This window comes from Ceraceosorus guamensis (genome assembly GCF_003144195.1).
Source record: "Ceraceosorus guamensis strain MCA 4658 unplaced genomic scaffold IE81scaffold_6, whole genome shotgun sequence".
Taxonomy (NCBI): Eukaryota; Fungi; Basidiomycota; class Exobasidiomycetes; order Ceraceosorales; family Ceraceosoraceae; genus Ceraceosorus; species Ceraceosorus guamensis.
The window spans coordinates 1-27,791 of NW_020290001.1; the positions used below are offsets into that span (position 1 = coordinate 1).

The 27,791-nt window shown below is 55.2% G+C and overlaps 10 protein-coding genes across 10 annotated transcripts; 6 read left to right on the forward strand and 4 right to left on the reverse strand.

Annotated features, from left to right (window-relative positions):
• Nucleotides 1–964: 964 nt before the first annotated feature.
• On the reverse strand, nt 965–3,136 carry IE81DRAFT_344850 (ARM repeat-containing protein; the record flags this gene model as incomplete). Its single annotated transcript, XM_025515854.1, has 6 exons — nt 965–1,243; nt 1,313–1,650; nt 1,730–2,090; nt 2,172–2,408; nt 2,491–2,748; nt 2,822–3,136. The coding sequence occupies 6 exons, from the start codon at nt 3,134–3,136 to the stop codon at nt 965–967; spliced, it is 1,788 nt and encodes a 595-aa protein (XP_025372310.1).
• A 1,510-nt stretch (nt 3,137–4,646) lies between these two features.
• IE81DRAFT_320324 (hypothetical protein) lies at nt 4,647–5,771 on the forward strand. Its single transcript, XM_025512989.1, has 4 exons — nt 4,647–5,033; nt 5,146–5,394; nt 5,477–5,534; nt 5,607–5,771. The coding sequence occupies exons 1-4, from the start codon at nt 4,740–4,742 to the stop codon at nt 5,654–5,656; spliced, it is 651 nt and encodes a 216-aa protein (XP_025372311.1). The 5' UTR covers nt 4,647–4,739; the 3' UTR covers nt 5,657–5,771.
• IE81DRAFT_320325 (hypothetical protein) lies at nt 5,409–9,876 on the reverse strand. Its single transcript, XM_025512990.1, has 2 exons — nt 9,100–9,876; nt 5,409–9,002 (listed from the first exon to the last, which is right to left on the reverse strand). The coding sequence occupies exons 1-2, from the start codon at nt 9,601–9,603 to the stop codon at nt 5,817–5,819; spliced, it is 3,690 nt and encodes a 1,229-aa protein (XP_025372312.1). The 5' UTR covers nt 9,604–9,876; the 3' UTR covers nt 5,409–5,816.
• A 147-nt stretch (nt 9,877–10,023) lies between these two features.
• Nucleotides 10,024–13,221, forward strand: IE81DRAFT_320326 (MAD-domain-containing protein). Its single transcript, XM_025512991.1, has 8 exons — nt 10,024–10,468; nt 10,544–10,869; nt 10,931–11,451; nt 11,518–11,887; nt 11,971–12,202; nt 12,280–12,641; nt 12,722–13,002; nt 13,072–13,221. Exons 1-8 carry the CDS (start codon nt 10,204–10,206, stop codon nt 13,154–13,156), a joined length of 2,442 nt encoding a protein of 813 aa, XP_025372313.1. The 5' UTR covers nt 10,024–10,203; the 3' UTR covers nt 13,157–13,221.
• A 1,113-nt stretch (nt 13,222–14,334) lies between these two features.
• On the forward strand, nt 14,335–15,538 carry IE81DRAFT_206308 (hypothetical protein). The gene is made up of 3 exons (XM_025510933.1): nt 14,335–14,812; nt 14,897–15,370; nt 15,446–15,538. Exons 1-2 carry the CDS (start codon nt 14,479–14,481, stop codon nt 15,310–15,312), a joined length of 750 nt encoding a protein of 249 aa, XP_025372314.1. The 5' UTR covers nt 14,335–14,478; the 3' UTR covers nt 15,313–15,370; nt 15,446–15,538.
• Nucleotides 15,539–16,707: 1,169 nt separating this feature from the next.
• On the forward strand, nt 16,708–18,372 carry IE81DRAFT_360531 (hypothetical protein; the record flags this gene model as incomplete). The annotated part of the gene is made up of 5 exons (XM_025516718.1): nt 16,708–16,904; nt 16,932–17,041; nt 17,126–17,505; nt 17,595–17,627; nt 17,707–18,372. The coding sequence occupies 5 exons, from the start codon at nt 16,708–16,710 to the stop codon at nt 17,920–17,922; spliced, it is 936 nt and encodes a 311-aa protein (XP_025372315.1). The 3' UTR covers nt 17,923–18,372.
• IE81DRAFT_206439 (iron permease FTR1) lies at nt 18,373–20,103 on the reverse strand. Its single transcript, XM_025510934.1, has 3 exons — nt 19,658–20,103; nt 18,904–19,565; nt 18,373–18,831 (listed from the first exon to the last, which is right to left on the reverse strand). Exons 1-3 carry the CDS (start codon nt 19,907–19,909, stop codon nt 18,426–18,428), a joined length of 1,320 nt encoding a protein of 439 aa, XP_025372316.1. The 5' UTR covers nt 19,910–20,103; the 3' UTR covers nt 18,373–18,425.
• Nucleotides 20,104–20,950: 847 nt separating this feature from the next.
• On the reverse strand, nt 20,951–24,045 carry IE81DRAFT_320328 (OPT superfamily oligopeptide transporter). Its single transcript, XM_025512992.1, has 6 exons — nt 23,401–24,045; nt 22,927–23,323; nt 22,594–22,852; nt 22,126–22,529; nt 21,515–22,042; nt 20,951–21,450 (listed from the first exon to the last, which is right to left on the reverse strand). The coding sequence occupies exons 1-6, from the start codon at nt 23,808–23,810 to the stop codon at nt 21,196–21,198; spliced, it is 2,253 nt and encodes a 750-aa protein (XP_025372317.1). The 5' UTR covers nt 23,811–24,045; the 3' UTR covers nt 20,951–21,195.
• A 391-nt stretch (nt 24,046–24,436) lies between these two features.
• Nucleotides 24,437–25,081, forward strand: IE81DRAFT_206493 (hypothetical protein). The gene has a single exon (XM_025510935.1). It carries the CDS (start codon nt 24,509–24,511, stop codon nt 24,836–24,838), a length of 330 nt encoding a protein of 109 aa, XP_025372318.1. The 5' UTR covers nt 24,437–24,508; the 3' UTR covers nt 24,839–25,081.
• Nucleotides 25,082–25,324: 243 nt separating this feature from the next.
• Nucleotides 25,325–27,626, forward strand: IE81DRAFT_344858 (putative iron transport multicopper oxidase; the record flags this gene model as incomplete). The annotated part of the gene is made up of 7 exons (XM_025515855.1): nt 25,325–25,507; nt 25,571–25,645; nt 25,717–25,740; nt 25,812–25,942; nt 26,015–26,562; nt 26,648–27,205; nt 27,289–27,626. 7 exons carry the CDS (start codon nt 25,325–25,327, stop codon nt 27,624–27,626), a joined length of 1,857 nt encoding a protein of 618 aa, XP_025372319.1.
• Between the last annotated feature and the right edge of the window lie 165 nt (nt 27,627–27,791).

The following is a 27,791-nucleotide window of genomic DNA, read 5'->3' on the forward strand; positions in this document are numbered from 1 at the left end:
GGGGTTTGTTTCGGTGCCATCTAGGGCGTGAAGAGGCGACGGAGATGGAGGCGGGAGGTGGGGGTCGTCGCATTCGTGCAGTGAAGTGAGCGTACGATGAGTCGAAGGTGCGATTCGGGCAAGCGAGATGGCGCTTGCAAGGTAACCATCAATGCGCGGCTCAAAGCTGTCAAGCCGCCTCGCAAAAGACGAGACGACTTTTGCTCGTCATGTAGGCGCAATGCCGGGCTCATCATCCAAAGGGGGCGTGTCTTGATGCCCGGACGGAGCACGAGCACGTTTCCCGAAAATTAAAGGGCTTTGTTGAAAAGCTGTGCACGTCTGTGGCAGAGATGCATCCCTTGCAGTCACGAGTACGAATCGCACAGCAAGGCTCCAATCGATCATTCTCTTCTGCAACACTTCAAGGGCCCTCTCCCCGACAATTTTCTGCACAATATACGAAACGGCAGGGTTTGCTGGGCGCCTACGGCGGCGCAAGTTTTGGAGCCCCACCAGTCTTGCGAGTGCGCTTTTCTGGATGCGAGTGGCCATCACACCCGTCACATGACGTGCGCGCAAGTGCCACTCGTGCCCTGGCCAAGCACGATGCTCGTAGGCTTTTCGAAGCCGCTGACGCGCCACATCAACATCATCATTCGCCCACACCCTGCTTGTCTCATCTCGTCTGCTGCTCGTCCACGCTGTCGGACAGCCTGCTTCTCGTTGCATCGCCTCGAGTTTGCTCGTATCGATAATCGCATCCAACTTTAGTGTCTGAAAATGTGTGTATACTTGGATCTCGCCCTGCTCCACCCTGCTAAGGAAAGAAAAGAAGAAGGTCTCGACTTGACGACTTTTCAAGGATGGACAAGGGGAAATGAAGCTTGCAAAGCGGAGAAACCAGAATCCGAATGCCGCCTCCCCCTTCTCTTTCTCTTTCTCTCCGTGTCTCCAGCCATCCCCTTTCTACCACGAGAGTGTCCTAAGCAGCAGTCTTTGAGTTCTCAATGGCCTGCAGACCCTTCTGAGCAAAGAACCTCACATCCGCATCCGAGTCCTCCTTGAGCTTCTCCAAGCCAGGCACGATCCTGCTCGACACTGCTGATCTCCCTCCATCCGTCTGAGACAAGACGCTGGCCAGCACTTCGAAGGCTTTGGCCACGTTGAAACGGATGTTGGGGATCGGATCCTCCACCATGGGAACCACAGCGTCCAGGATCGTATCGTTGATGGCTTCAGCATTGAGCGAAGGTGCCATCGTCTGCCAATCCAAGGGTAAAGACCATCAACAATAGCACATTTCACTCGTTTTTCGCCCGCTGCTACTCACAGTGATAGCAAAGATTGTCGTCATCCTGTAAAGGTAGTTTGGGTGCACACCCATCTGCAGAACCTTGGGAATGATCGTCTGTCTAGCCCACTCGACCCCAAACACGTCCGTGAGCTTCTTCAAGTTGACAGTGGCCGCTTCTCTGATGCTGAAGACCGTGTCTCCGAGCCAAGACATGCACAGATTGGCCAGCTGCTCGTCAAAGAAGCTGACGCCCAATTGGTTTGCGAGGAGAGGAATGTACTCGATGATCGCCTGTCTGACCCGCCATTGCTTGTCCTCTGCCAGCTCGACGATGGCGGGTAATAAGGATTGAGAAAGCAGCTCAATGCCAATGACTGTGGGCATACCAAATGCGACTGCGTCAGCAAGCGTCTTTCTTCTATAATTGCATCTAGCAATTGAAGTGCTACTCACCCTCGTTGACTTGCTCCAGCTTGGAGATGATGTTGAGCCGAACATCCGGGAAATCATCTTTCAGAAGAGACAGGAAGAGAGGCAGCAGATGCTCAATAGTAGCATCCTTGCCAAGCAAAGGCGCCAGACCAGAGATCTGCGTAGCAAGCGCAGCTCTGACGTGTTGGCTTTGGTCTGTTGAGAGCTCTCTAACGCAGGGCAGCAATCTGGCGAGGATGATGTCCGTGTCTACCAGCTTGGCAAAGCCTGGTACCTGCCCCGATCCTGCTGTCCGCACCTCTGCTTCATTGTCTTTGAGCAGCGCGACAAAGGCCTGCACCAATTCGTCTCGCACCACATCCTGTCCAACTGCCGTCGCAAGCTGTAGAGGGGGGCCGGCCGGACACGAAGCACAAGTCAGACAGCGGCTTCAACTGGAGGGCGATGTCAATGCCAAACGCACCTTGACAAAGTGATCCGCTACCATGTAGCGTACGCGCCAGCTCTTGTCACCAACGGCTGCCCGGATGCTGGGCAGCAGGTAGCTCTTTGTCTCTTCGTGGGACACGATTTCAGCAATAGCGATGAGGTCTTGCACAGTGAGCAGTCTGACGCTGTCTTGATCATCCGAGGAGAGCTTGCGATAGAGGGGTATAATGTCCGTGACAACTTGCTCCTTTGACAGGCATTTTGCGAAAGGCTGTTGGGAAGGACAGCGCAAGCACGCGTTCAGGGCTCGGCGCAAGTGCCATCTGGAGCGACGACATCCGCCTCTTACTCACTCCGAGATCCCTCGCAGCAGCTCTGCGAACCATGGGCGTATCATCGTTGCAGAGCGCTGCAAACATTTTCCTCAAATCCTCTTGCGTGCTGGCCACATCTCCGCCCACTTTGGGGTACACGGCCGCAAAGAGGCTCGTGGCGCTCGTGCGGCTCGTGAACCAATCACCTCCGCTCAGACGCCTCAGAAGGGGAAGGTAGTGCTCGTCAATTTGAGCCGGTGTGAGGAGGGCAGCCAGCTTCGTGATGCTTTCGGAAGCCTAAGATGTGCAGCACTACAAATGTCAGTCCACAGATCAGGTCTCCTGACTCTGAATCCTTTCACCCACGCACCTTCTCGCGAACGACGGTCTCCTCCACCGCGGCCAGGTTCTCCAGGGGCCCAAGAAGCAAGTGCGCGTAAGGTGGTCCTCCCAGATGCTCGGCAAAGCTTGGCCCAAGCTCCTCCGCGAGGGCGAGCAGGACCTCATCCTCGTCATCCAGGCTGTCTTGCAAGAAGGGCACCAGCTCATCTCGAGCACGCTGAGGACCGAGAGCCAAGGCTATGGTGGAGATCCGATGAATTGCATTGAGACGCAACGTCACATCATCGCTCTTTAGCTCATCTATCAAGATGGCGATGGGGTAAAGGGACTCGTCTGACTCCATCGTGTAATGTTGAAAAGCACTTTTCAGAGTCGAATCGATAGGTCGAGAAATCGTCTCTCTCAGTGCTGGAGTGTGAGCAGGTGCTCGAAGCTCTTTCCAGCTTGTATGCGTCAAATAGATACTGTATCAGCTCCTTGATGGACCTTGCTGTTGAAGAAGGCGGATGGGGAGTAGGTCTGTCTCGTAGTTGAGGGATGGGGTGATCTACCTGAGACGGAGCGCTGGCAGAAGCAGCACAGTAGCATACGCTTTGATCTCTGCAAGGAACTTCTCGATGGACTGTTGTGAATATCGAGGAAGCTTCTACGAGTAGATGGAGGTGGTCGAGTGAACACGCTGTGAGCAGATCGAGCTTCAAGCCGAATCTCGAACGCTCCATCACTGTGACTTAAACCCGTGACTCCATGGCCATGGCGCGTGACTGCATGGGCGATGTTTGGATGGATGGCCTCTGCGCTGCCCGGCTGGGTGCCCGCTTGCCTGCCAACCTGCCAACCTACACGGCGCTTCTCCTTGCGTTGCTTGACGCGCGCGCGTCAACAATATGCGCAAATCATGCGGCACGTCCGCGCTCGATGGCTCAGCAGGTTGGAGTCAGCAGCCATCTATAATAAGCTGCAGCAGAGAGCCAGCAGCAGTGCCATCCATGCACGCCACGCGGGCTGTGCCCCCGCCATCATGTTGCGCGCCTGCGACGTCTTGCAGCAGCTGGGTTTTCCATGGGTATACACGTATACCTACCATCAATCGCCCGCGTGCCGCCTCGCCGCGCGTTGCGGCTGTATTCATGATTGCTTGCGCGTGTAGGTGCTTCAATCAATAATGAATAAGCGCTTTACACATATACTCTCACTCATCAGTCACGAATGACGCAATTATCTGCCAACATCAGAGTCAATCAAGAATAAGTCCCAATTGTCAATGTGGTTGGCACTACTGCAACTTGGTCGACCTCACGAGGTCTGAGCACACCTCGTTGGCCACTGAGATTGAAAGGCTTAGCGGGCCGGAGAGCCTGATGAGTCGATGATCAAGACGCCGCCAGAGTTCGACTCAAAACTCGACGCAAGACTCTTGACTCTTGACTTCGAGGGGTGCTGGCAGTCCAGATCACGTGATGGTATCAGCACGTGACTGGAATCCATGGTCCCACCAGTTGCGCATCCGCGCGTGAGTCCACCGCACCTTGGCGTCATCATGGCGGAAGCCTCGGGCTTTCGAGCGTGGGGTCAGGTTAGGCAAGGATGGCCGGCCAGTGATGAAGTCGTGAGTGTGAGTCGCGAGTCGCGGCAGCCGGTTCTCGGACACGCTCTCACCGGCGTGTGGGACATTCGATCGATCGATGGTTGCGCTTGCACGGCTGCGCAGACGCGGGTATTCACATTCTGATTCAGTAGTCAGAGTCAGAGTGTAGTAGTGACTGGAAGGGGATGAGGAGGGTGGGAAGTGCTCGGATCGTCACGCTGATGAGTGAGTAGGCGAGGGGCGCTTGACTTGCTTCATCTCCCTCATACCATCGCTGAGCGGAACCGGCCTGCATTGCACACAGCCATCCCTTTCTCTTCGCCCTTCACCCTTCACCAACAGCGCACGTTGATCGACCATGTCGGACATCCAAGCACGGTCCAGCCGGATCCTCTCCCACCTCAACAAGGATCACAAGGATTCCTTGCGAGCCATCGTCGCCAAAGCCGAAGGATCGGTCATCTTGCCCTACGACGTCAAGGCCACATCCATCGATGCCAAGGGTTTCACAGCAGAGTATTACATTCATCAATCGCTCGGCAGCAAGCCTCGTCGTCAAGTCGTAAAGGTGGACTTTCCCAAGCCTTTGGAAAAGGCGGATGAAGCGAGACACGTCTTTGTCAAGCTCAGTGATGAGGCATCTGGGCTCTGGGTGAGTGAATGGCGAGCTGACCATCGGTGGGAAAAGCCCCTGAATTTAGTCAAGCTGAGTCGAGGTGCATGCAGGCTGATTGTGGACCAAGCCTTTGACTACGCGCACACAGTACCCAGTCCGATTCTCGGCTCATCCTCTGCTACCGGGAGCTGTACTGATCGCAGGTCTGCTCTACCTAGCATCAAAAGCCTACGACATTCCCGCCGCTCAGATCACCTTTTTGCCCATCCTGCAAAAGTATCCAGACGCTCCAGAAATCGCAGAAAAGATCTTCAAGACTCTAGCTGGCGTGCACACCGTCGAAGCGGTGCTCATGCTACTGTACGTGCTCAGAAAGGGCGGCAGTCTTGCCGTCGCTGTGAGTTGTCGCGGCAGGCGTTGCTTTCAGAATTTGCATTGACGTTGTAGCTCACCATTCTGCTCGCGCGAACGATTTGCAGATCAAGTGGGCCGTTCAACAACTCTTCGTCGGCTTCCCCAACTTCTTCGGATTCAAGAGTGAGTTTGAACATCTCGTCAAAGGAATTCAAGTACCGCAGAGATGTGCTCACTGACCCGCACCACACCTAGAAATCAACCCTACTGGTCCGAAGGACAAGAACCCTGCGAAGCTCTTGTAATGTCGCATCTCGCATCCCGGGTGGTTGTCTGCTCCTCTAGCAATGCATGCCTGCGCAGCTGTGGTGTACAATGTGAGGATACAAATACACGTTCGGAAAGAGCGGTCGAACAGAGATTACAAATGAGCGCACTCTTCTGAGCGCCCGGTTCAGCGCTGGTCTAGAAGCCGGCAAGCCAGCGCTTGTATGCGCGGAGCTTGTTCTCGCTAGCAGGAAGGGATGGAGCTCCGCTTTTCAACATGGACGCGGTAGTAGCATAGGCGGCTAGAGCAGGCTCCACGCTCTGCAAGAGCTCCTCGTCGGAGGCGTGATATCCGAGCGCGTTGGGCGCGTGCCCATTTGCTGCTTCACTGCACGTCCTGATGCTCGAGAAGCGCGCGACGGCTTCAGTATCGCCGTTGGCCAATTGCGCTTGGGCCACATAGATTTCTGCGTCTTCGTCTGCGATGCGAGTCGAAGGACTGGCAGCAAGATCACAAAGCTCGCGATACTGCTCTAGCCAATTCGCGTACTCGTTCGCCTCGTCTGCCGGTACCTCGGGCGCGATCAGAGCCGAAACGAGGGTTCGAAGTGCCGTAGCTGATGGTGTGGCGCCAAGGACGGCCTGAGATTGTGGATCTCCCCAGATTGGCCAAGCATCTTTCTCCGAGATCGTAAGAGCTTCCTTGAACTCGCTCGTCGAGGCGTGCTCCCACACAGTGCCACCAGCTCCTCGAGCACCTGATCGTCGCCCTTTCATTCTCGAGGCCTTTTGAGAGGTGCTGGAGCTCGCATGGTCACCTCTATTCAGACTCATCCATCGTCTCACCCCACCCATGAGGGCCCGCGGCTGCGAATCTGCTGCTATCCCAGACGTCGAGAGCTGACTTGCGCGGTCGGTCCGCGCAGGCGAAGCAGGAACAGTGGTGCCTGAACCGATGCGAGCAGTGAACGGGCTGATCAACGTGAAAGAGGAATCGTTTTCCATCAAAGGAATAGCAGACCGAAGAGCAGACTGAGTGTCCGCGAGCGAACCAAGGCTGACGCTCCTATTGCTCGTCGAGTTTGTGGAGCTCTTTCGTCCGTGTCCCGACGCACCCTGAGCAAACCTGGAAGCCTGAACGTACGCTGCCGTCGAAGGGATGTTTGGACCTGATACGAGGCTTTGATTCACTGCAGTCATCTTGAATGCGTAGTGCCGAAGGAGATCGGTGAAAAGGCTGGGTCTATAGTACTCTGCCCAGAAGCCAAGGTCCGAAGTGGCCACCTCAGCAAGCCGTCTTTCGTACTGTGCGAGTGACGCTCTTGGTCTGAGGTTCTGAGGAGTGTACCATTGCTGGTACGATCGTCTCGGAGTGCGCCGAGATAATAATTGAGGTGTCGACGAAGCGGCCTTAGCAACCCTGCTGGTCTCCTCGTGCTCAGGTTCAACGCCCAAGAAAAGGTTGATTGCAGCTTGCTTATCCGCGTCAGCAAAAGAGTTGGCATAGTATCGTTTGAGTCCCTCGAGCATATCTCGCGAGTGTGAAGTCCACTGATTAAGTTTTCGATACGTCTCCATGGTGTTGACCAGGTGACTGCCTCCATATTGAAGGGCGATTGTGTCACCCAAGTCGTGATACATCTCCGTCAGCATGTCCACTGCATCGCTGTCGAAAGGTAGACTTGGGTGGTCCAGTAAGCCAAGTGCATGGAGCTGGTGACCGAGCGCCGCTTTGCCAATGACGAACTGCGCTGCATTCGTGCGATCGAGACAGTCGACGCAATTCACTCTCGCTACTCCATGCTGCAGCAACAGACTTTCTCTCCTGGGTCCGGCAGAGTCGAGCCCTCTTCCTGCTCCAACTTCAAAAGCATAAGGCTCCGGTCCAGAGTGGAAGAATCTTGTGCTTTCAACAGTGTCCTCCGCGATGTCCTCGAGCACTCCAATGACATCTTGATCCTGGCTCTTGCTTGCGCGGCTCATGTCCCACGCAATGTACTTGATCTGCTTATCATCTGGCAAGAATTGGTTCAGGTACGAGACACATTCGCTGAAAGCTTGCAGCAGCTTCATCTCTCGCGGCTGCTTCTCCTTGGACTTGATTAGGTTGAGCACGATGAGCGGATACCCGTACCGGCGCAGCATGTCGTCAAAATGCAGCGCCGCAGAGCTGAAATATGGGTCAACGACCGAGATCTCGATTGGAGGTCTAGGAGACATGTTCGTCGAATCTTGCGTCCAATAGATGGGAATGCTACCTCGATGCATGACGTACGAGGTGAATCTCGGATTCGCGCCCCATGTCCCCTTGCTGTGATTGGCATCCGAGGCTTTGGGAGCGTAGAATGGCGTAGAGAGGCCTTCCGCGACAATTTGCTCGGTCTCGACATCATTTGCAACGTGTCCATGCTCGTCGGTACCCCTCTTGAGGAATCTGGCTCCAGCAAAGTGCCTTGACCTGCGGGCAAGAAGTGTGATGTGTATGGTACGATTGATGACGCCCAACTTGGCCTGTTCGACAAAGCCATACACCAACGGCAAGACCCATTCGGCCGCTGCCGCATCAGCATCCTCCTCGGCGCGCGGTATTTGCGCACTCGGTCCCGCACTGCGAGATGGGAGGTGAATGGACCTTCCAAAAGCGGGCAAAAGCAAATGATGATTCCAGACGAACTTTTCATTGTGACCCCACGCAGTCGTCAAAGGGAGTCCGCGTTCGCCCAGCTCCGCCTTGACGTCTCTGATCCCCGTCAAGTTATCCTGCAAAGTCTTCGTCAGATCGTAGGTGTACGAAAAGTAAAAGTTCTTGGTGAGGTCGACTTGCTTGAAAGTGTGGATCAGGCGGGCTTCTTCCGCTTCCTTCGCCTTGGACCTCCCAGGCAGATTAGCAAGAACACTTGCATGGCAGACGGAAATCATCTTATAGTCGTCTACATGATAGACGTAATGACCCCCAATGAGCGCCACCACGGACCGAGCCGAGATGAGCACCATGTGGTAACCCATCGTGAAGCGTATGAAACCCACAATCCCATAGAACCTTCCCACCTCCTTCAGACCGCCAGAAGAGCGGTTGCCCTCATTGATCATATCCAACAATTCCGTCACTTGCTGCCGCGAGTACACGACTCGGTCAGACGTGATGTTGAGCTCCCATCTTTGATCAGGAGGAGGAGCAGAGAGACCGGGGTTCTGCGACTGATCTTGCTGCACCTGAGGTTGAGAAGAGCTGCTTGGCAGCCCGCTGCCTCCTTCTTTGGAGGCTGACGCAGGGTCGCCAGATGCAGCGCTTCGCTCACTACTTTTCGAAGAGGGAGCCGTCCGATCGATCTTGAGTATGCGAAAGCGTGTCTGAGAAGTATTGAACGCGACCAGGTAGAATCGCTGCCATACATTACCCAGGCACATACGGGAGGCCGTCGATGTGAGCAAAGCCTTCTGCATGCCAACAATTTGGGGTAAAGTACAGACTTTCACTCACAGTTCTGGTCTCCCACAAGGTGAAGCGTTTGAGCTCTCCCATTCGGCCAGTCTCGTGCTGAGACTGAGCAGCTAGTCCAGCACTCAATTTCTTGTTCTGCTCTGCTCGACTCTGAGGCACGGCGGGAGAAGTTGCAGCTCTCTTGACCGCAGGCGGAGATTCGTTCGGTCTTGCACTGGTGGGTATTCCAAGCCCTATGAGAGCATAAGCAGCGCCCGTATCAGATGGCAGCTCAGACTCTCGCAGTTTGGGAGTCGATGCGGGCTCAGTGGGTGAGGCTGGTGCTGACACCATTGTGGGTGCTCTTTCCGAGATGGCCTTTACCTGTTCGACCTTGAGATCAGGATGAGACATTGGACCCTGCATCCCGCCTGGCAGGTCAGGCTGACTAGCACTTCGAGTAGCGTCTCGCCCGGTGGAGGCATCCCGCTCTGTGCCACTGTACTGAACGTTCCCCACCTGTGCCTTGCCGCCGTGGGCGCTTACTGCTTCAACTTCAGTCATAGCGGACTTATCAGCATGATTTTGCCTAGCAGAGCGAAATTGTGAGAAGTGCTGATCACAAGCGTGTGACGTCGTCGCACGGCTTCACATTCAGCTGGTCGTGTGCGTTTTGAGTGCTCCTCAGTTGCCGGATGAGCGGGCGCTGAGCTCCGATCGACCAGTCAAGGCTCGTCTGCGACCGACCTTACTCTACCTCACTTTTCAAAGTGCTTATTAGCGAAGGTAATTAGTTGTGTTGGTTCATATGAGGTCATGAAGATGATGAACGCAAGGTTGGAACAGAATGGTCGTCCATCCATTCGTGACTCGTGACTCAAGACTCACGACTGACATGGATGAGGCTCGTGCATGTACAAGCGCGCATGATATCGCCCCTCGCCCGCACCGCCTCGACTGCTCGACGCGTCTCCCAGCCGGTCTCAGCAAAGCAACACCATCCAGCATCGCCGGCCCTTGTATCGAGCTGCGCTTGCTCCACTCATCTTTTCCTTTCAAGTTTCGAAGCTTACACGGCTGTCTCGTCACCACATTCGCATCTTCTTTTGTCCACATCTCAAGCGGCGTCTCTGACATTCGAATCACTCAGTGTGATCCTTCGATATGGACCTGCGCCCACCAAGTCGAGAAGGTCTGGCCCGAGGAGCTACCCGATCCGCAAGTCGAGCCGCGCCTTCTTCCACCCTGCCACGGCCGTCCAGCGCAAGTAGGGGCTCCACCGCTGCAGGCAATGCTGGTGCTACTTCTCGCTTCGGTTTCTCTGGTGCAGGTGGTACTCTACCACCCAGCGGCGCGGGCAAAGTGACCAGATCGGGAGGGCTTTCTTCCAAGAGGGACGCGGAGAGCGCTGGATTGGAAGATGCAGCTGGTGAGTGCATCAGGGCATCCTCCACTGAGACTGCTTCAGAGACATAACAGATCCTTCGTGCGATGCTGTGAATAGGTCCGAGTCGAAGACCGGCGGCTGCTCGCACCTCGGTGCTCAGATCTTCAGTGTCCGCATCCAACAATCCTTTGAGCGCCTCCACTGGTCCTTCCTCGAGCATACCTCCCTCCCCTGCCAAGATTCTCGAGTCAGAAATGGTCAAAACGGAGCTGGAAAGGCAGAGGCTGCTGCACGACCAGTCTTACGAGAAGCTTGAAGCGCTCTTTGTAGAGAAAGATCTGGAGGTGCAAAAGCTTCAGAGGGAAAAGGTGGAGATCTTCAGGAATTGGGAGGATCAGGTGGAGGAGCATAAAGGCAAAGAGAGTGCCTGGAAAGAGACCAAGGTGAGCTGCCTCGGTATGAACCCTTCCGATACGCGCGCCGACACCTTGTACTGTCTGGCAGGCGAGATTGGAGCAGGAAGTCTCGGCGTCGAGAAAGAGCGGGACGGCCGCGTCGAATGACCTCGCGCTGCTGCAGACGAGACACGATAGCCTTGCGCAGCAATCAAGGACAGAGGTGTCCCAGCTGAAGCAGAGACTCATCGCGGCTGATGGGGAGAATGCAGAGGCGAAAGAGCTCTGGAAACTGGAAAGAGCGGAGAGGGAACGGCTTACGCAAGAGTGGCAGAAGGAAAAGGAAGCGTTGGTCGGTGGAAAGGTCGCGGAAGCAACGAATCGAGAAGAGGATCGAAAATTGGCCGATGAGCTGCACAAACAAGTCAGTCATGTCAGACAGCTGGAGTCCACTAATTTGCACTTGGAAAATGAAAACAAGAGGTTCAGGAGCAATCAAGCTTCCATCGAGGTGCTGCGTGAGGAGAAGCGTGCGCTGGAAGGACGTCTTGCTAGATTGCAAGACACCGACAAACGCCTCGCCGAAGCGGAAGTGCGAGTGATGCAGCTCGAAGATGAGAAGGAGAATTGGTAAGTGCAAAGCCTTCAATCACGCGCTCATTGTGCTGACAGAGATGAGTCGCCTTCAACTTTCAGGTCGAAAGAGCTCAAAGAAGGTTCTGTCGAAGCATACACGAAGGCATACATGCTAGCGAGCGATGCGACGCCCAGCTCGAGTTTGCCCACGATCGATGCCCCGCCATCCCTCACACCTGATAACATCGCAGGCTTTATCGCGACGCTCCGAGGCTCATGCGAAGGCTTCAAGCAGAGACTCGTTCATGTCCTGTCGAAATTTGAAGCGGCTCAAATCACTTCCCTGGAAGCTCAGAAAGAGGCGGAAAGCTTGAGAGGGGACTTTGAGAAACTCAGGGAAGAAAAGGATGCTCTTAGCTTGGCCAAGCTGCGCGCCGAAAAGATGGAGCAGAGCGCTCAAGAGGAAGTGAAGCGTCACAAGGCTATCTTTGTGAGTGTAGCTCAGCAAATGATCTTTGCCGGCTACGTAATTCATCGACGAAATTCATCGCCTCTCTCTACTTCGATCTGCAGGACACGTATGAGATGGAAGCTGCCAATCACTCGGCTACGTACGACCGTGGCAACGCTGAGCTCGTGTCGGAGCTCGAGGCGGCTGTGCAAAGACTTCAGACGGAATGCAGCGAGCTCAGTGCTGAGCTTGAAGCGGCTAGAGCACAGGTTCTTGCCGCATCCAGTCGAGCTGTTCCCGAAGACAGCAAAGAGCGCGAGTTGGCTCAAGCGCAACTGCAGCAACTGCGCCAAGGTGAGTCCCTTTCCGGCTTTCCGGCGCGCGGTGAGCGTCGTCAACTCATACAAACGACAACCATGGGAACAATGCAGAATTGGAGCAGGGACAAGTGGCACACAGTCAGCTTGAGAAGGAGTGCGAACGCCTGGGCAAGGAGAACGATGATATTTGGAGACGTTACATGGGAGGAGAACATGCCAAGACGCTTCGAGTGCTCGAGATGCCAGCTAATCCAGCTGCTCAGAAGATGGACTTGAGTCGCAAACGGATCGAAGCGCTGCAGAGCGAGAATGAGAAGCTGCTGGGCCGCGTGGCGGAGCTAGAGCGGCTTGAAGGAAACGGTGCGCAGCAGGGCGATGCTGCTTCTGTTACGGCAGCTGAGACGATGACGATCGTCAAGGAGCTCAAGTCATCTATCGAGGCCAAGGATAAGGCTCTACTTCGATTGCGCCAGGTCTGTATCACAACCAGCATGCTATCGCAGCTTCGTGAAGCGCTCAAAGACTGACAATCACCTTGTGCGCGCACTCGCAGACCTTCAGTGCCAAAGCGCGAGAGTATCGACAAGTTTTCGAAGCGCTCTTCGGGTACAAGTGCAAATGGGAGATGGACGGCCGGGTCAAGTTGACTTCCAGCTTTGCAAGGTCTAAGCACGGAACGACTTTGATCTTTAGATCGGAGGCCAATAATGTTGGCGAGATGAAGGTGACGGGCGAAGCGCTGAGAGGCATGGCCGATGTGGATAGCTTGAGGAGGTATTGGCTGGAGGGGCAGTATAACAGCGTGCCGTGCTTCTTGGCAGCGCTCAACATTTCGTGAGTATGCGGTGACACTTGCGCGATGCATAACTATTCGGGCTTACTGGATGGTATGGCTTGCGGCAGACTTTTCGAAAACACCACGCGCGCACAACTTGGCGGATGGGCGCCTGCTGATCCGGCAGAAGCTCAAGAGGAGGAGGATTCATGAGCGGAAGACTAGTCGCACAATTAACAAGAGTGAAATCACATGTCGGGTTCAAGAATGACTTGCCCGCTCTAGCCTTCAGTGTCTGACATGAAGCGTGAAACCAGGTCTCGCCATGCACAGCAGCTGCATGTGGCCAGCACGGAGGTCGATGCTGCATCTATCTCGATCTTGAAATGCGACTCGACGTCTATAGAGGTGCCATGCTAGGCCGCCAACATATCTATCAGAAGCTCCTCGAGAGTCGCCGCGGCCGGGACTTATACACAGAGGTCAATCTGCAAGAGCAGCTGCGCTCGGCATGCGCTGCCATGTGTATCACTTCTCTCAAAGCCATGTGAGTCGTGTCTCACCCTGGCCGAGTTTGCATCGAATGCGCCCTCAATCGATCACGCATGCTGCTGGATGGCAATTGCCATGGCGGCAGCCATGCAATGTCACAATTCTGCGCGTTGGTGAAGGGTGTCTTTCACGAAACGAATGAATCAAGGACCATGCAACGACCACCGCGCGTCTCGACCGCCATTTGATTTGTCTGCAAATTTAAAGAGTGGTATAGGTCAGTGACTATGACCAATCATGCTGCACGCACTCAATTAAGACTCGAGACTGACTATAATACATGCTGCTGCTGCGTGCTCTGCCTGGAAGAGGTTGATTTGTCGCCAAAAGACAAATTTGGGCACACTCGAGACTCACTCAAGACTGTATAGATGACTCCATGCTGTTGCTGCTGCTATGCTCTGCCTGCTGATGACGACGCGCGCCTAGCAGAGGTCAATCTGTCGCCAGCGCAGGGGACCCGCGAGCAGCGGCTGCCGTCTTTTACGACACATATCTATATATATACTTGGGTACACGCATCTTATATGAAGCACAACCAGGAGAGGTCCACGGCCAAAGACAACAAGTCCTACAGACCACCACGCACGACGGTGGCTTGCACAGCAGATCACACGGCGAATGCAACAGTCACAGTCAAGGTCCGGAGTGGCATAACTTTTGATGCTGTTGGCGGCATTTCTTTTCAGCATTGACGATTGCACGTACGCTCCCCATCCAAATCCGGAGAGCTTTGCCGGCTCCAGTCGACTGGTGCGCCAGATTGAGTAATTCAGCTGTTCGTCTTCACCCACCTCAGTAGGACGTCCACACGCGGTTGAGCACTACGGCTGCCTCTGAAATCAGTGAGGTTGCGGCTCGACCCTTGCCTCCCAATCCCAACGGACCAATTAAGCAGGCCGGCCGTGCACTCAGCACCGCTAAACGTCGGCTTGGCACAGCGATCATTTGCTGACATTCATGATTCGGTCCCGATCGCGATCATGAAGCACAATGAGCACGAAGTCCAGGTGGTGGTCGATGGGACGCCCTTAGAAGAGTTCAACGTGGACGAAAAGTTCGATACTGTCACCAATACTTGGACGTACACTGGCGAAATTGCGTACACACACGATAAGAACTTTCAGTTCCAGATGCTTTATACTGCTCAAAAGCAAGGCCATGGCGTGAAGTACGACGCGTATGTCGACGGTCAGGCGGCGTGTGACCTGATCGTTATAGGGAAGCTCGATGAGGTCACCACAGAGTGCATCGAAGGATTTGAGCAGCCTGGCTCCGTGCGACCTTTCCGTTGGACTCGTCTCGGGCTAAGACAGAGTGAGGATGTGGCACTGCATTCCGTTAGAGTAACACGATTCACACTCAGCTCAATACCGATTGTCTGCCCCTACCCAAACTTAGACGCCCCAGTCTCTTCAGATTCAGAGCCTCCGTCGGATGTAGGCACGCTGTCAATGCTGCTAAAACCTCGGCGCAATTGCGTCTACACAGGCAACCCCTTCACCGCGTATTCGGACAAGCCATTCAACCCTGCTGCACGCAGTCCCTCCTCAACAGCCATCAAATTTGCTATTGTGACTTGCGATGACCCTATAGCCTCGCGTTTCATCACAATCGATAGCCGGCCTGATCGCACACGGCCTCGTGTGGTGATGCGATGGACATACATGTTGAGGGATTTGATTGTGGAGAAGCGCCGACAGGGCGTGCAAGAATCCGCTGGACGCGAGGGGAAAGCGCCGACCGCCGCGGGAGTAGGTGGCTTAAGCATTGCGAGCCGATCCAGAGTGCTCTCAAGTGCTGACACCCACATTTGACCATGCGCCTGCTTATTGCCGAGCGGCCTAGCAGAAACGCAAGCGGGACATCAATGACGTAAGTGTGCGGTCCAGTATCGACATTCGGTAGGCTATCTTGCAAATCACTTACACTACCCTCTTCGCCCCGTAGGAAACCGAGCGCCTGCAAGCCAGACTTCTACAACTTAAGCAAGAGCTCGAAGAGCTCGAGCCTTCGGTGTCCCGCGTCAAGCAAGAGAAGAATACTAGGAGCCTCTCTCGAGCCAGCACCTCGAGCATCCGAAGTGTCCCACCCCCAGAGCGTACCGGCGAGCTAATGTCAATCGATCTGACTGGAGGCGACGAAGAAGATTGAAACCGGTCTTTGAAGTCGGGGGACTGCTGGATTGTCGGGATCAACACATGAAGCACTGGGTCGCAAGACGAAGTAGCCCCAAAAAATTCCCGTGACTAGGAATAGGGAGGAAGCAGAACTTGCGAGCTGCCAGTAACGATACTCTGCCACCGCAACGCAGAGTGCTCAACGATGTCCGGTAACCTCGAATCAAACCTTGCCTTTTCGCCATGTGTCTCGGCGCCCAAAACTTCCACTAGCTCCGAAGCGGCCTTCGTCGCGCCAAAAGCGGCTCAGATGTCGCCGACCCGCACAGCAAGTAGGTCCCTTTAGTCAAATCCTAATCCATCACAGTCCTGCCCAGGACATGGGACTTCAGCACATCGGTGCAACGCAGCACGTTCCGAGCCATCCACGCGCTTGAATCTTAAGCATCTTCCTTGATCAAAGTGTGCTCTTGGTGATTTCGCTACTGTGCACCTGTGTCCTCTCCACCTTCTAAGCTTGATTCTGCTGCTGCGTGGTGAGCTCAAGTAGAGAAAGTCGTTGGATCAAGAATGTGTATGCGCCTTCAATCGATGGTACTCTTGATTCAAGACCGAAGCTGCATGCTGTTCCATACAAAGAAGCAAAATGTGACCACGTGATCGTTTCGCAGGCGCTTTTTTTGGTGTAGGCGCGCCTCCCCGCACTCACGACTCATGCAAGCAGCTTAAAGAAATCAGAATCGTGAATTAAGCGCGCGCGCATGAACACGACGCGCCGGGACGTGGGCGTACTCGTGACTGATAAGCTCAAGACTCGTGCATGTTAATTATACATCATGACCCTCACATCCACACACATACATCCATCCCCACAGAGATCCATCCACGCACCGAAATCCATCCATCAGCCAAGTGCATCCATCCGCCCTCTTCTGTTTCCTCATTTGAACAGCTTGTACACAAGATCTGGCACTCGGAATTGCTGGATGAACCCAGCCCTCCCGGGCCTTGAAAGGCTCTGAGTCAAGGAAGCTCGAGTGAAGGAAACTCTGACTCGCGCACGCAGTGCATACCCCATCCTCCGTCGGCATCATGAAGTACGGAGAGCATCAAGCGAGTGTGATGGTGGATGGGAAGGCGCTTGAAGAGTTCAATGTGGAGCATACCTACGACAAGAACACAAATACGCACACGTGCACTGCGGAGATCGCTTACACTCACAACGCGAACTTTATCACACATCATACCTATTCTAAGGAAAGCAAGGATCAGACTGTCACATACTTCTTGTATGTTGATGGCCAGTGTGCGCACAGTCACATTTGCACCCAGGACGCAGGTCAGAGGGAGGGCTATATTAAGGGGTTTCGTACCGCCAGTCATGGTTACAAGCCGTTCAGGTGGTCTCGCCTGGCACACCGAGCGGGTGAGCAGTACCGACGAGGGCAGCTGTTTGGTGCATCGCTGAGTGATCGGCTGACTCTTTACGAGGTTTCTCGTTGTGTCTCAGATTTTGAGGACGAAACCTCGACATCGTCACTTCCTCTTCAAGCAGGGACCATCAAGCTCCATATCGAGCCGCGAAAGAATCTCAGCGAGCGACCGGCGATAATACCCGCTTCCGACGGCCCACTGGATGCGACTGGCCTGCAACCTTCCAAGGGCATGATCAAACCGGCGCTGGTCGGAGCCGATGCAGAAGTCGCGCAGAAAACTCCGTTACGCTCCTTCGCGAGCGACTACGACCCATCTCGCCCTGTTGTTGTCATGATCTGGAAATACATGTTGCGTGATCTTATCGTCGATCGATCACAAGGTAGTCGATCCGCAACATTGGGCGCTCCCTCGAGCTCGTCCGCCTCCAATCACTCGGCAGCAAGCAATGCTCAGGTGCGTCACACGTCAAGTTCCCGAGCCGTCGTGTAGCTCCGTCGTCTTTCGGTTGACCTCGCCCGTCTCGCATGCTGGCATTGTATCAGTCTCCGGTCAAGCGCAAACGCGAGCTGGATGAGGTGAGCATGGCAGCAAGATTAGGAAAAGGGAGTTTTCGAACCCTACTCACGTCTCTCTTGAATGCTATCCTTTCTTCAGGAAGCTGAACAGCTTCAAAGCCGCTGGGCAGCCATCAAGCAAGAGCGTTTGCAGCTGCGCGAGACTACTGCTAATGTGAAGCCAGAGGCCGAACACCGCGTGCGATCCAGAGCAGGTAGCAACGCCAGCGTGCAGAGCGTTCCGCCACCAGTCAGAGAGCGCACTGGCCAAAGCATCTCCATCGATCTTACCGAGCTTGATGACGATGACGAGTGAGAGCACCCGAAGCATTCAGAGGTCTACTCGGCTTACAGTCAATCAGTGAGCTCTTCTTACGACGCTAGCAGAAGCAGCTTTCATGCTAACGGCTGCATTCTCGTCCTGCCATCAGACCACTTGCATTTTGAAGTTCGACACGACTCAAGCCTTTGCGTCATGGTCTGAAGCAAATTTCGCCGTCGTCATCAAGAATCACCTCCCAGCAATTCCTGTAATGTCATCAAACATCGCCCAGTCATCTGTCATCAATCACCAACTCAAGACCCCATTTCGGCCCAGCCACAATTCACATTTTCGCTTCCCATCATCAGTCACCTTTTGTCAACCAGAGTCGTGCCAGTGCGCCGGCAACTTGATTCGCTTTCGAGTCCAGATTCTCATTTTCGTAACGTGATCTGCCGGGTACAGCTCGTGACACTTAGAAGGGGACATTCGGGACGCCGAGAGTACCGTACTTGAGGCGGCGATTCGGCGAGAGCAGGTGACGCGCGGACATGTACTCAGGCAGATACGGATGCGTTGGCGTTGCTGCTTGGTTTGACGCCTCTGACTTTCCGAACCACCTTTGCCAGCCTTCCCTCCTTCCAAGCGGCATAGCCAAGGTAAGCAGTGATGGCGAGCCAATAGAACACATAAGCCAGTACCGAGCCGATCGTTGCAGTGTTGTTCCAGCCGACCAGACTGTTGAGGATACCCCACCCACCAGAAGAAGTCGTGTCTTCAGGGTTGCAGCAGTCCAGATGCCAGACGTAGTCCTTGTAGTAGTATGAACCTGGACCGCTACCTGATTCGGCTGCTGCGTCACCTACCAGCTTGACGTAGCGGTAGAATTGGAGGTAGTACACTGCTCGGGATGCCATACCTGCTGCGATGATGAGGAGGGCGACGGTGGAGAGGATCAAGAAGCTGTGTGCGGGGAAAAGGGTTAGCGTGGTGCGATAGAGCAATAAAGATTGATCCGTGGGCTGACAGACTCACAACCGGACTTGTTTGCCTACGGAACCAGCGCGGAATACGATGGCGCCTACCAGAAGACCTGCTGCGATACCTACAACAGCAGGCAGCGGGATGCTAGTGGCCGGCAGACCAAGCGAAACGCCTCCTATGAAGACGACACCTTCAAGGCCCTCTCTTAATGTGGTGACTAGAGGGATGAAGAAGAGAGCCAGGGCGCCCTTCTTGCCTTGGCGAAGTGGTTGAAGCGCGGACTTGAGCTTGGTAGCAAAGCCCTTGCTGCGATGCTGAGAGTCGTCGACGGATTGTCCGGATACTTGAGGCAAGGTGGAAATCTCTTGAGGCTGCTCCAAATTCTTTTCGGCCTCACTAGCGGGGGATTTGCCCTCCGATGCCTCCTCGCTGCCAGCTCTTGGGCTCAAACCGCTACCTTCACCGTGCTTGTCCGCTCTCACATCGGCAAACGCGTTTCTCAGCTTGCGTCTCCACTTTGCTCTGGAACGGTCTGCCCTCAGGATGGCTAGACTCATGGGAGTGATGAGAAGTACGGCGATGAGGTTGAATATGCCTTCCCACAGCTCTTCGGCTTTGCCATACAGATCGTTGGCTTGAGTGTAGAAGACGGCAAGGAAGGCGGCTCCGATGCAGAAAGCGATGAACAGACCGGAGAGGGCGCCGAGGATGACCTGCAGCAGGGAAGGAAATGCGGTGAATGCAACCCGAGCATCAAGTCAGCTAGTCGGTCGCAGGAGAGGTGTGGGCGGTGAGCACGACTCACGATCCATCTGAGCTTCGTCACGAGCGATTTGCTCTCGTCTTGCGACCTGCCCGTAGCATTTGCCGCATCGCTCTCTTCTCCATCCGAGCTCTTGTCATTCGCCTTGACCTTGGACTGTACGCGACCAGTGTTGACCAGCGTCTCCAACAGACCGCTCAGTATGCCGATGACCAGCGCCGCTTCGAGCGATTCTCTAAAAGCGATGAAGAAGATGGCAGGTGCGAAGACCTTGTTGCCGGTTGGGGACGACATGTTGCCTCTGCAGACGACGGAAAGTTGGAGTGTTGTTGGCCTAACACACGAGCGGAGATGTCGATGGATGACGAGCGAGTTAAATGGAGGAAGTTTGTCGCGACTCTTTGAACATTAAGATGCTGCTGGCAAGAGAGTGCAGCGCGCCGGGACTTGAAGAAGCGCCGATGAAGTTAGAAGCGTCCAGGGCACAGGTCCGCTGCAAGAGCGCAAATTTCGCTCGTCAGATTTGGGCGGGTTTGCGAGCAACAAATCCAAAGACGCGCGAGGCTCGGGCTTCTTGATTGGCGTGCGGCCAACGATCGAGCGCAGTCATGCAAGTAAGTGGTGATGAGCCGAAAAGGTGGGAGAAAAAGTCGAGTCGCGTGATTATCAGCGAAATCAAGAGATCAGATGGTCGGTCGGTCGGTCGAGGCTGAATGCTGTTCAGTCTCGGCGCGCGGTATAGAATGCAGAGGCCTAATCGTGCAGATCAGCAGTAGTAGTCGTGAGCAGTCGTGAGCAGTCGTGAGCAGCCCATCTCGTCTCCTGCTTTTGTGGCTGATACGAGGATTTGTCAGTGACCAGTGGAGATTGGCGGCGGATCGAAGCGCTTCTTTTCCCTCCTTCGCCGTTGTGAAGGTCTGGACCGCGGTAGGCAAAGGAGTGAGAGAAAGCTGCGCTCTGCTTAGCGCAGAACACGACCAGATGAGAATCCGCTGCTGCATGCACACCGATGTACACGGTGCGGCATGCCTTTTGGCCCGTTCAGGCAAGCCGCCGGGCAAGATCGCTGCTGCTGCTGCGCTGCTGGTCCCTGCCTGCTATAGATGCGTTGCACGTAGCCCCCGACGGGTTCCTGCGGCTCAAAGATGCATGCTAAAGCTTATGTGCAGCGGGACCGTCGGAGTTGGTTGCCCCCATCAGATAAAGATCCAGCGGGTTGCGGCGGACTCCAGAGCGGCAAACTTTCAATTGTAAACTTGAATAAGAGGTGGCATGGCGCGCACTCGACCTCTGTAGAAAGCGTTTCACGCACGCACGCGCACAGACATCACAGGTCGGACTGATATGTATCTGCACTGAAAACATGAGTGTGCCCTGCACAGGGCGAGCAGGGGCACGCATTCTTGGTGACCCAAGCGTTTGCGGGTGCGAAACAAGGGCTACACAAAGGTTATCCATCTATCTTGTTTGCCTAAAGCGGTTGAAGGTATCGTACTCTTTGCTGGATCGAAGGCGATTTGCAAACAAGTCACGAGGCGCGTGTTCATGATCTCATGGCAAGTTGTCGAGGACGCGAAATGTCATCCCGCGCAAATGCCGGAACAGCCACCTCGGCAGCCCCAGCAGGACCAAGGTTGAGCACCGACCTGTCTAAGCAGAAGCGTAACAATGCTAGCTGCTCCTTCGCCCAGCACAAAGCCGGCGCTCAGGACGAGCAAGAAGACGGGTGGAAGATCGAAAGGAGAAGGCGCTTTGCCACCCCTTTTCTGCGCTTGTCGACGTTGATACCAAATGGATAGCAGACCACCCAGAAGTCGCGCTAGGGTGTAATTTGGCTGTCGGATCAAGTGTGCAACATGGTCAGTCATTGCATCAACGGGCAGAGCTTGCGCCACTCACTGTGTTCAGACCCAGACCGACCGCGAAGGCTATCCCGTTGGGAAGCCAAGCGACGATGGTCTCCCAGCGAGGCCGAAGCGGGGAGCGTGGGCGCCCCTGCAGTGCTCGTCTATGTTCGCGCGCGTTTTGCCTTGCACTCACGACCGTCTTGAGGGCACCAGAGGTGGCAAAGACAGCAGCAGTCGCAATCATGAATTCCTTGCTTCGCGCAGGTAGTTGTTCACCATCATTGATGAGCCTTGCAAAGTTGAGCCACAACCTAGCAGCTGGAGCTGGCATTTCGGGTCCTGGAATCGCGTACGAGGATTCGTACGCTTTGTATCCTATCGAAGACACGACTAGACCCACTGATCCGCCCACCAATTGTCCGACGAACTGCCCTCGAGGACTCGCACGAACCAAATGCCCAGTCTTGAAGTCTTGCATCAGCTCGCCAGCATGCATTGCACTACCTTCGGCCAGCGCTCCGCCGACTAGGTTGGCTAGCACATGGTTTGGCGCGACGAAGGCAAACACCAGCTGGCTGAGCTGCAGATTTAGCGTGGCGTCAGCCGTACTTGGATGCGTGGGAGTTCAACAGTCGAGCGGACAAGCCAAAATTTGATGCTCACCTTGCCTAGCGCGCCGACGGGGTTCAAATCTACAGTGCCCAGGGAGCGCACTGCCAAAACAGCAAGCACGGCAGCCACCAGAATTCCCAAGGCCACATGCAGGAAATCCACTCCTTGGCTACCAAAAAGGTAGATCAAGATGGTTACTGCAGAGCCGGCGGACAGCACGAGGCCCACTAGTAGCCAAGAAGCTGGGATAAGCCTTGCTGCCGGCTCGTCCTCGTCATCAGATTTACGGCTCTGCGTCAAGTGCGCCGAGCTGCCGATGCCGTTGACGCCTCGAGCCCCGCGAGCCTGAGCCCGCACTCTCTGAGGTTCGCTGCCGCGCCAAGTAAAGAGCAAGACTAAGATCCCCACGAAGCTTTCGGAGGTCATGATCGCCAATGCTATCCAAAGCAGCCATGCTGGCAGAGGAAGAAAGTCGTGTCAACGCCGGACCTGCGACGTGCACCAGAGCTGGGTACGTACCTCGTGATCCGGTGTCAGCGTCCAATGGCTCCCCTTTTGCCCATCCATAGTGATGCGCCAAAGGACTGAGGATGCCCCAGCCCACGATAGCTCCGGCGAACATGGCCGCTGACGTTGGGAAACCCATGATGACTCCCTGACCGACATAAGAGAGGGATGGTGTGAACCACCAACCCCAGACTTTTGCTAGATCGTGCGCTGGCGATAGAATGTCAAAGGCAGGTACAGCATACACCACGGGAATAAAATAGGCTAGCAGCTGCAGTGACAGTACGAGAGCGCAGCTTGGCTCAATTCGAGAGCTGCGGCATTTGCTCGACTCGGCGCACTCACAGTTACCCCAGCAGACAACAAGAATGAGTACCACATTGGTCTCCAGCTCTCCTCGATTTCTTGAGAAGTTTGAGGCTCTTCGGCCTGAGTAGAAGGAGACGCATCTACTCCCGGCACAGGTGCAGGGTTCGGCGTATCGCTGGTGCCCAAGTCCTCGGGCTCCTCGTGAGAATTGACCGGCGCGTGCACCTGCCAGAGCAGCGGCCTGTGCTCGCCCGATTCGTCGGCCCGCGCGCTGGGGTCCCCACCTTCTTGCGACGCAACTTCCTCATCTTGGCGTAGTTTGACATTGTGAATGACACCGATGAGCTGTGCAGTTGCTGTTCCTGAAGGGAATCTGAGCTTTTCCTTCAGAACAAAGGTAACGCGCAGAGGGGCTGCAAAGAAGACGCCGAAGCTGGGAGAGGGAGGAGGAAGGATGGAGTGGAGATCGACTGAGTGAATGCGTTTGCTGGACGTGCCGAGCTTACTCACAATGCCAAGCTGCCGCTCCAAAGCATGAGCTCTGCCAAGGAGAACTTGAATGGCGAAGCTCCGCCGTCTCGCGCAGGGTCCAGCAGGGTGAACGCGGGCACAATGCCGATGAGGCCAGCAGCGAGAGGCATAGCTCCCGCGCTCACAGCTGTAGCCTGAAGCACAGCGTTCTCCTGCGGTGAGAAGGGACCGCTATGCAGTGGGGAGCCTGACGAGCCTATTCGAGAAGCGAGCCAAGTGGGAGGTGCAGGGAATAGTTTGACGAGACCGTAGCCCACCAACGCGGCTTGAAGAGAGGCCATGGTGATCCATGATGACTGCAGGCCAAAGTAGAGGTTGGTGAATGCTAGCAAGGACCCTACTGCGATGCCACCCAGTAAAGCCCTCGGCGTTACATCGTCCGGCACCATCCTGCTGCCATTGTGTTGACCGCCTCTTGCGTTCTGCCCTGCTTGCTGGCGATGTGCTCTGGCTTCATCTCGTGCGGCCCTCCGAGCAGCGGCAGCCTGCACCCTTCGCGTATTGCTTGGAGACATCCTGAAGTCTCCCAGACGTCTGTCAACCACCAGTCGTGGTCAATTGAAGGGAAGCGACACGGATCGAGTGTTGTTTCCCACCTCGATGGCCATTCTGATTCTACGTACGACCCCTGATGTGAATCAAGAATGTTCACGCTGCATGGGTCAAGATGAGTCGCGCGCGTCGTGAGTCACGAGTGGAGCGCCGATTTCCCGAGCTCGTCACAGCACGTGACTTCCCAGGCGACACGTGACCGATCCCGACCACTGAACCATCAGCGGGCTGTCTGTTGGATCCTGCTCCGCGACGCCAAAAAAAATTCCAGACGCGTCGGATCAGATTACGCGCGCGGATAAGCCACAACGCAGCAGCGGCGAGCGTGTGTGTCGCTCTGCTCTTGTCCATGATTTGATTGCTTCCCTCCTCCCGGCGCTAAATCATCGTCCTAAATCGAGACTGTTCACAAGCCGGACCGACTCGCTCGATATGCTCTCACATCACCTGATGAGGCTTCATGCATGGACTTGCTCGAATTTCTAGACTTGCGAGATTTCGCTTGCAGCAGCAGCAACGAAGCCGAGGTTCCTGCATGGGCCCGCCGGTCCGCGACAAGTGGAAACCGGAGGCCATGCGGGCGGCTTCTTACTTGAGTTGGCTTCCGAATTTGTGTGCTGCTCTCGTTCGCTGCCGCCGCAATCGTAACTCTAGGCCAAGTCGTTACAGTACAGTGACGGCAGGGAGGCGCCCTACGGCAGTATGGAGCAGTGAGAGTACAACAGAACTCCTGACTGCTATCGAAGGATATCCTTTGGCATCTCCGCTGCGGGTCATCGTTGCACCATGCTTGCTCTTCTCACGCGACAAGGAGCCCCAAATTTGTAGGCATTCGAATAGGTCCACCACCATTCTTGATTCATGATTCACACTGCGTGTCGGTGCGCGACTTTGTCTTTTGGTTGCCTCACCGCGGTCCCTCGAATGGCTTTCTGTCCGCCTAATTTGCGATCCAAACCGCGCTGATCAATCATTGATCAGATCAAACCTCACCGCAGCAACTTTAGCCTTATTGAGCAGAAGCTAGACTCCCCATTCACTCCTCTCTCGAGTCGATGCCTGCCGCCTGCAAGCGTGACACTTGGAGAGCCTTCACGCAGCAGAAGCGTTCCTGACGCTTCATCCGGTGGCTTGCAGCACACTCAAGCTTCGCCCTTCTATATCAGCCGGTCTGGACATCAACCCTCTCCGCTGTAACGACGAGCGTAAATCGCTCAGAGCCAGCGCTACAAGCACGCAGGAAGATCTAAATTGCACAGACACGCTTGTTCATGCTTCCCACGTACCCGCCTCTTTTCCCATCCTCCCTTCACCACCCCTTCTTGTCTTGCCAAGCACAGCAACATCAGCAATGCGAGCGAGTTCCTCTGCAATCGTTGCGGGCGCAGCTGCGCTCGTCGCAGCTTCCAGCTCCACACTCGCAGCGAACGTCGACCACGTGTGGAACGTCGGATGGGTCAACGATGTGAATCCAGATGGCCTGCAGCCGAGAAGGGCCATCGGCGTCAACGGCACTTGGCCTCCTCCTATCATCGTGAGTGCGAAGCTGTCATTTGCTAGGCGGGTCATCTGACCCTGGAGCGTTGGCACCTGACAGAATGTCAATTCGACGGATGTGCTGCGTGTCACTGTCAACAACGCTTTTGACGATGGGACCGGAACGGCCTTACACGTGAGTGCAAGCTGTGCCACCTCGACGTAGGCCAAAGTGCTCACGCGAAGCGTCTCGTTTTGACGGGCTAGAGTCACGGAATGTTCTTCAACAATGTGAGTGCTCGCATGCAAGCTCAGGCCAGTCAAATGCTCATTGATCTGTCCGACCTCTGCTCCCCTCTCAGACGGGCTATTGGGATGGCGCTGTAGGCATTACGCAGTGTCCCATTCCTGCAGGCCAAAGCATCACGTACGAGCCGCTCAATTCACCAAGCGGTAGTGCGGGCCGCAAAGAGCAGTGGGGAACCTTTTGGACGTGAGTCGAGAAGCGCACCGGAGACGCACTCAAGCTCTTTGCACCCCCGCTGACAACCGTCTTGTGATGCAGTCACGGCCATTACGCCGGGCAGTACGTTGACGGTTTGCGCACACCAGCCATCATTCACAACGCCAACGAGGTGCACGCATACGATGACGACTACACAATTATCCTAGCGGACTGGTATCACGACGAGCACGACTACCTGCTCAAAAATGAGTTCATCAACGTCAAGAACCCCACCGGTGCCGAGCCAGTCCCGAAAGCCGCGCAAGTGTACTTTGCCCACACGAGCAACGCGACCAGCGCAAGCTACTTGGCTGGATTCAACGAGAACGCCACGTTGCCTTTCGTGCCTGGCAAGACGTATCGCTTGCGACTGATCAACATGTCAGCTCTGTCCATGTATCACTTTTGGATCGAGGGCCACGATATGCGCATCATCGAAGCCGATGGCGTCGACACAGAGGAGTCGCCTGTGGACGTCATCACCATCAGCGTCGCACAGCGATACTCGATTCTGATCACAGCTCGATCTGACACCTCAAAGAATTGGCCGATCCATGCCAATCTCGATCCAGACATGTACGATGTTGTGCCAGACGACCTACAGCTCAGTGAGTCAGCGCGCGTTGCTTGCACACTTGCCAATCTCGCGATAATCGCAATGCTGACGCACGCTGGTGTGCGACACCACTGCAGATGTCACGGCGACACTGTCGTATGCATCGGGGCAAGAGCTGGGCTCTGAACGGCCCACCTTGGACGAGTACAAGTACTTCGACGATACCGTCCTGGTTCCCTCCGCCGTCGAAGGCATGTCTAAAGCGGATGCATCGCACGACCTGCACGTCAGCTTCAACACGTACAGCGACGGCAAGCCGTACGCGAGCTTCAACAACATCAGCTTCATCAACCCCAACACTCCCTCTCTGTCCACATTGACATCGATGGGTTCGTTGTCCGCAGATGCGGCAGTCTACGGACCCAACACGGGAGCGACGATCTTCAATCATATGGACATGGTGCAGGTGACCATTTACAATTGGGATGCAGGTACACATCCTTTCCATCTCCACGGACACAACTTCCAAGTCGTCCACAAGGCGATCGATGTTACCAGCGATGACCCCGCCCTCAACCCACCTTTCAATGAGACTCAGGTAAACCCAATGCGCCGCGATACCATCACTATTCACAGCACGGGAAGTGCTACAATTCGGTTCCGTGCGGACAACCCTGGGGCCTGGTTCTTGCACTGTAAGTTGGACGTAGCGGGTTTCCTCGGCCGATTTGAAGCTGCTATGGCTGACGCCAACGAACCTCGCGATGCCTTTCCGTAGGCCACATCGAGTGGCACATGAATCAAGGTCTATCCACACTACTTCTGGAAGCGCCTCTTCAGGCGCAACAGACGCTCTCCACCCCGGCGGTGTTCGGACAGCAATGTCAATCGCAAGGCATCTCGCCCACCGGCAATGCGGCGGGTTTCAACTCCACTACGGACTTTGAAGGACTGCAAGCCGAACCTACTTACCTCGTCACCGGCTGGACTCCGAAAGCTGTGGGAGCGCTCACTGGTTGCATCATCACTGCGCTGTGTGGAATTGCCGCCGTTGTTGCGTATGGATACACTGAGCAGGAGAGCTCGGATGAGCAGCAAGAAGAGGAGGACAAGTAGGCATGGAGTCTCCGGGTGTGTGTCTTTGCGGACCATGTGCCCTTCCGTGTGAGGTAGCGCTCGAGGGTGATGCTTGAATGGATACGATTTGTCACGCCACATGTTTGAGCGAGCCGTCTTGCACCTTTCAGTAATTTCAATGACGATGTGCAGGACATGATCAAA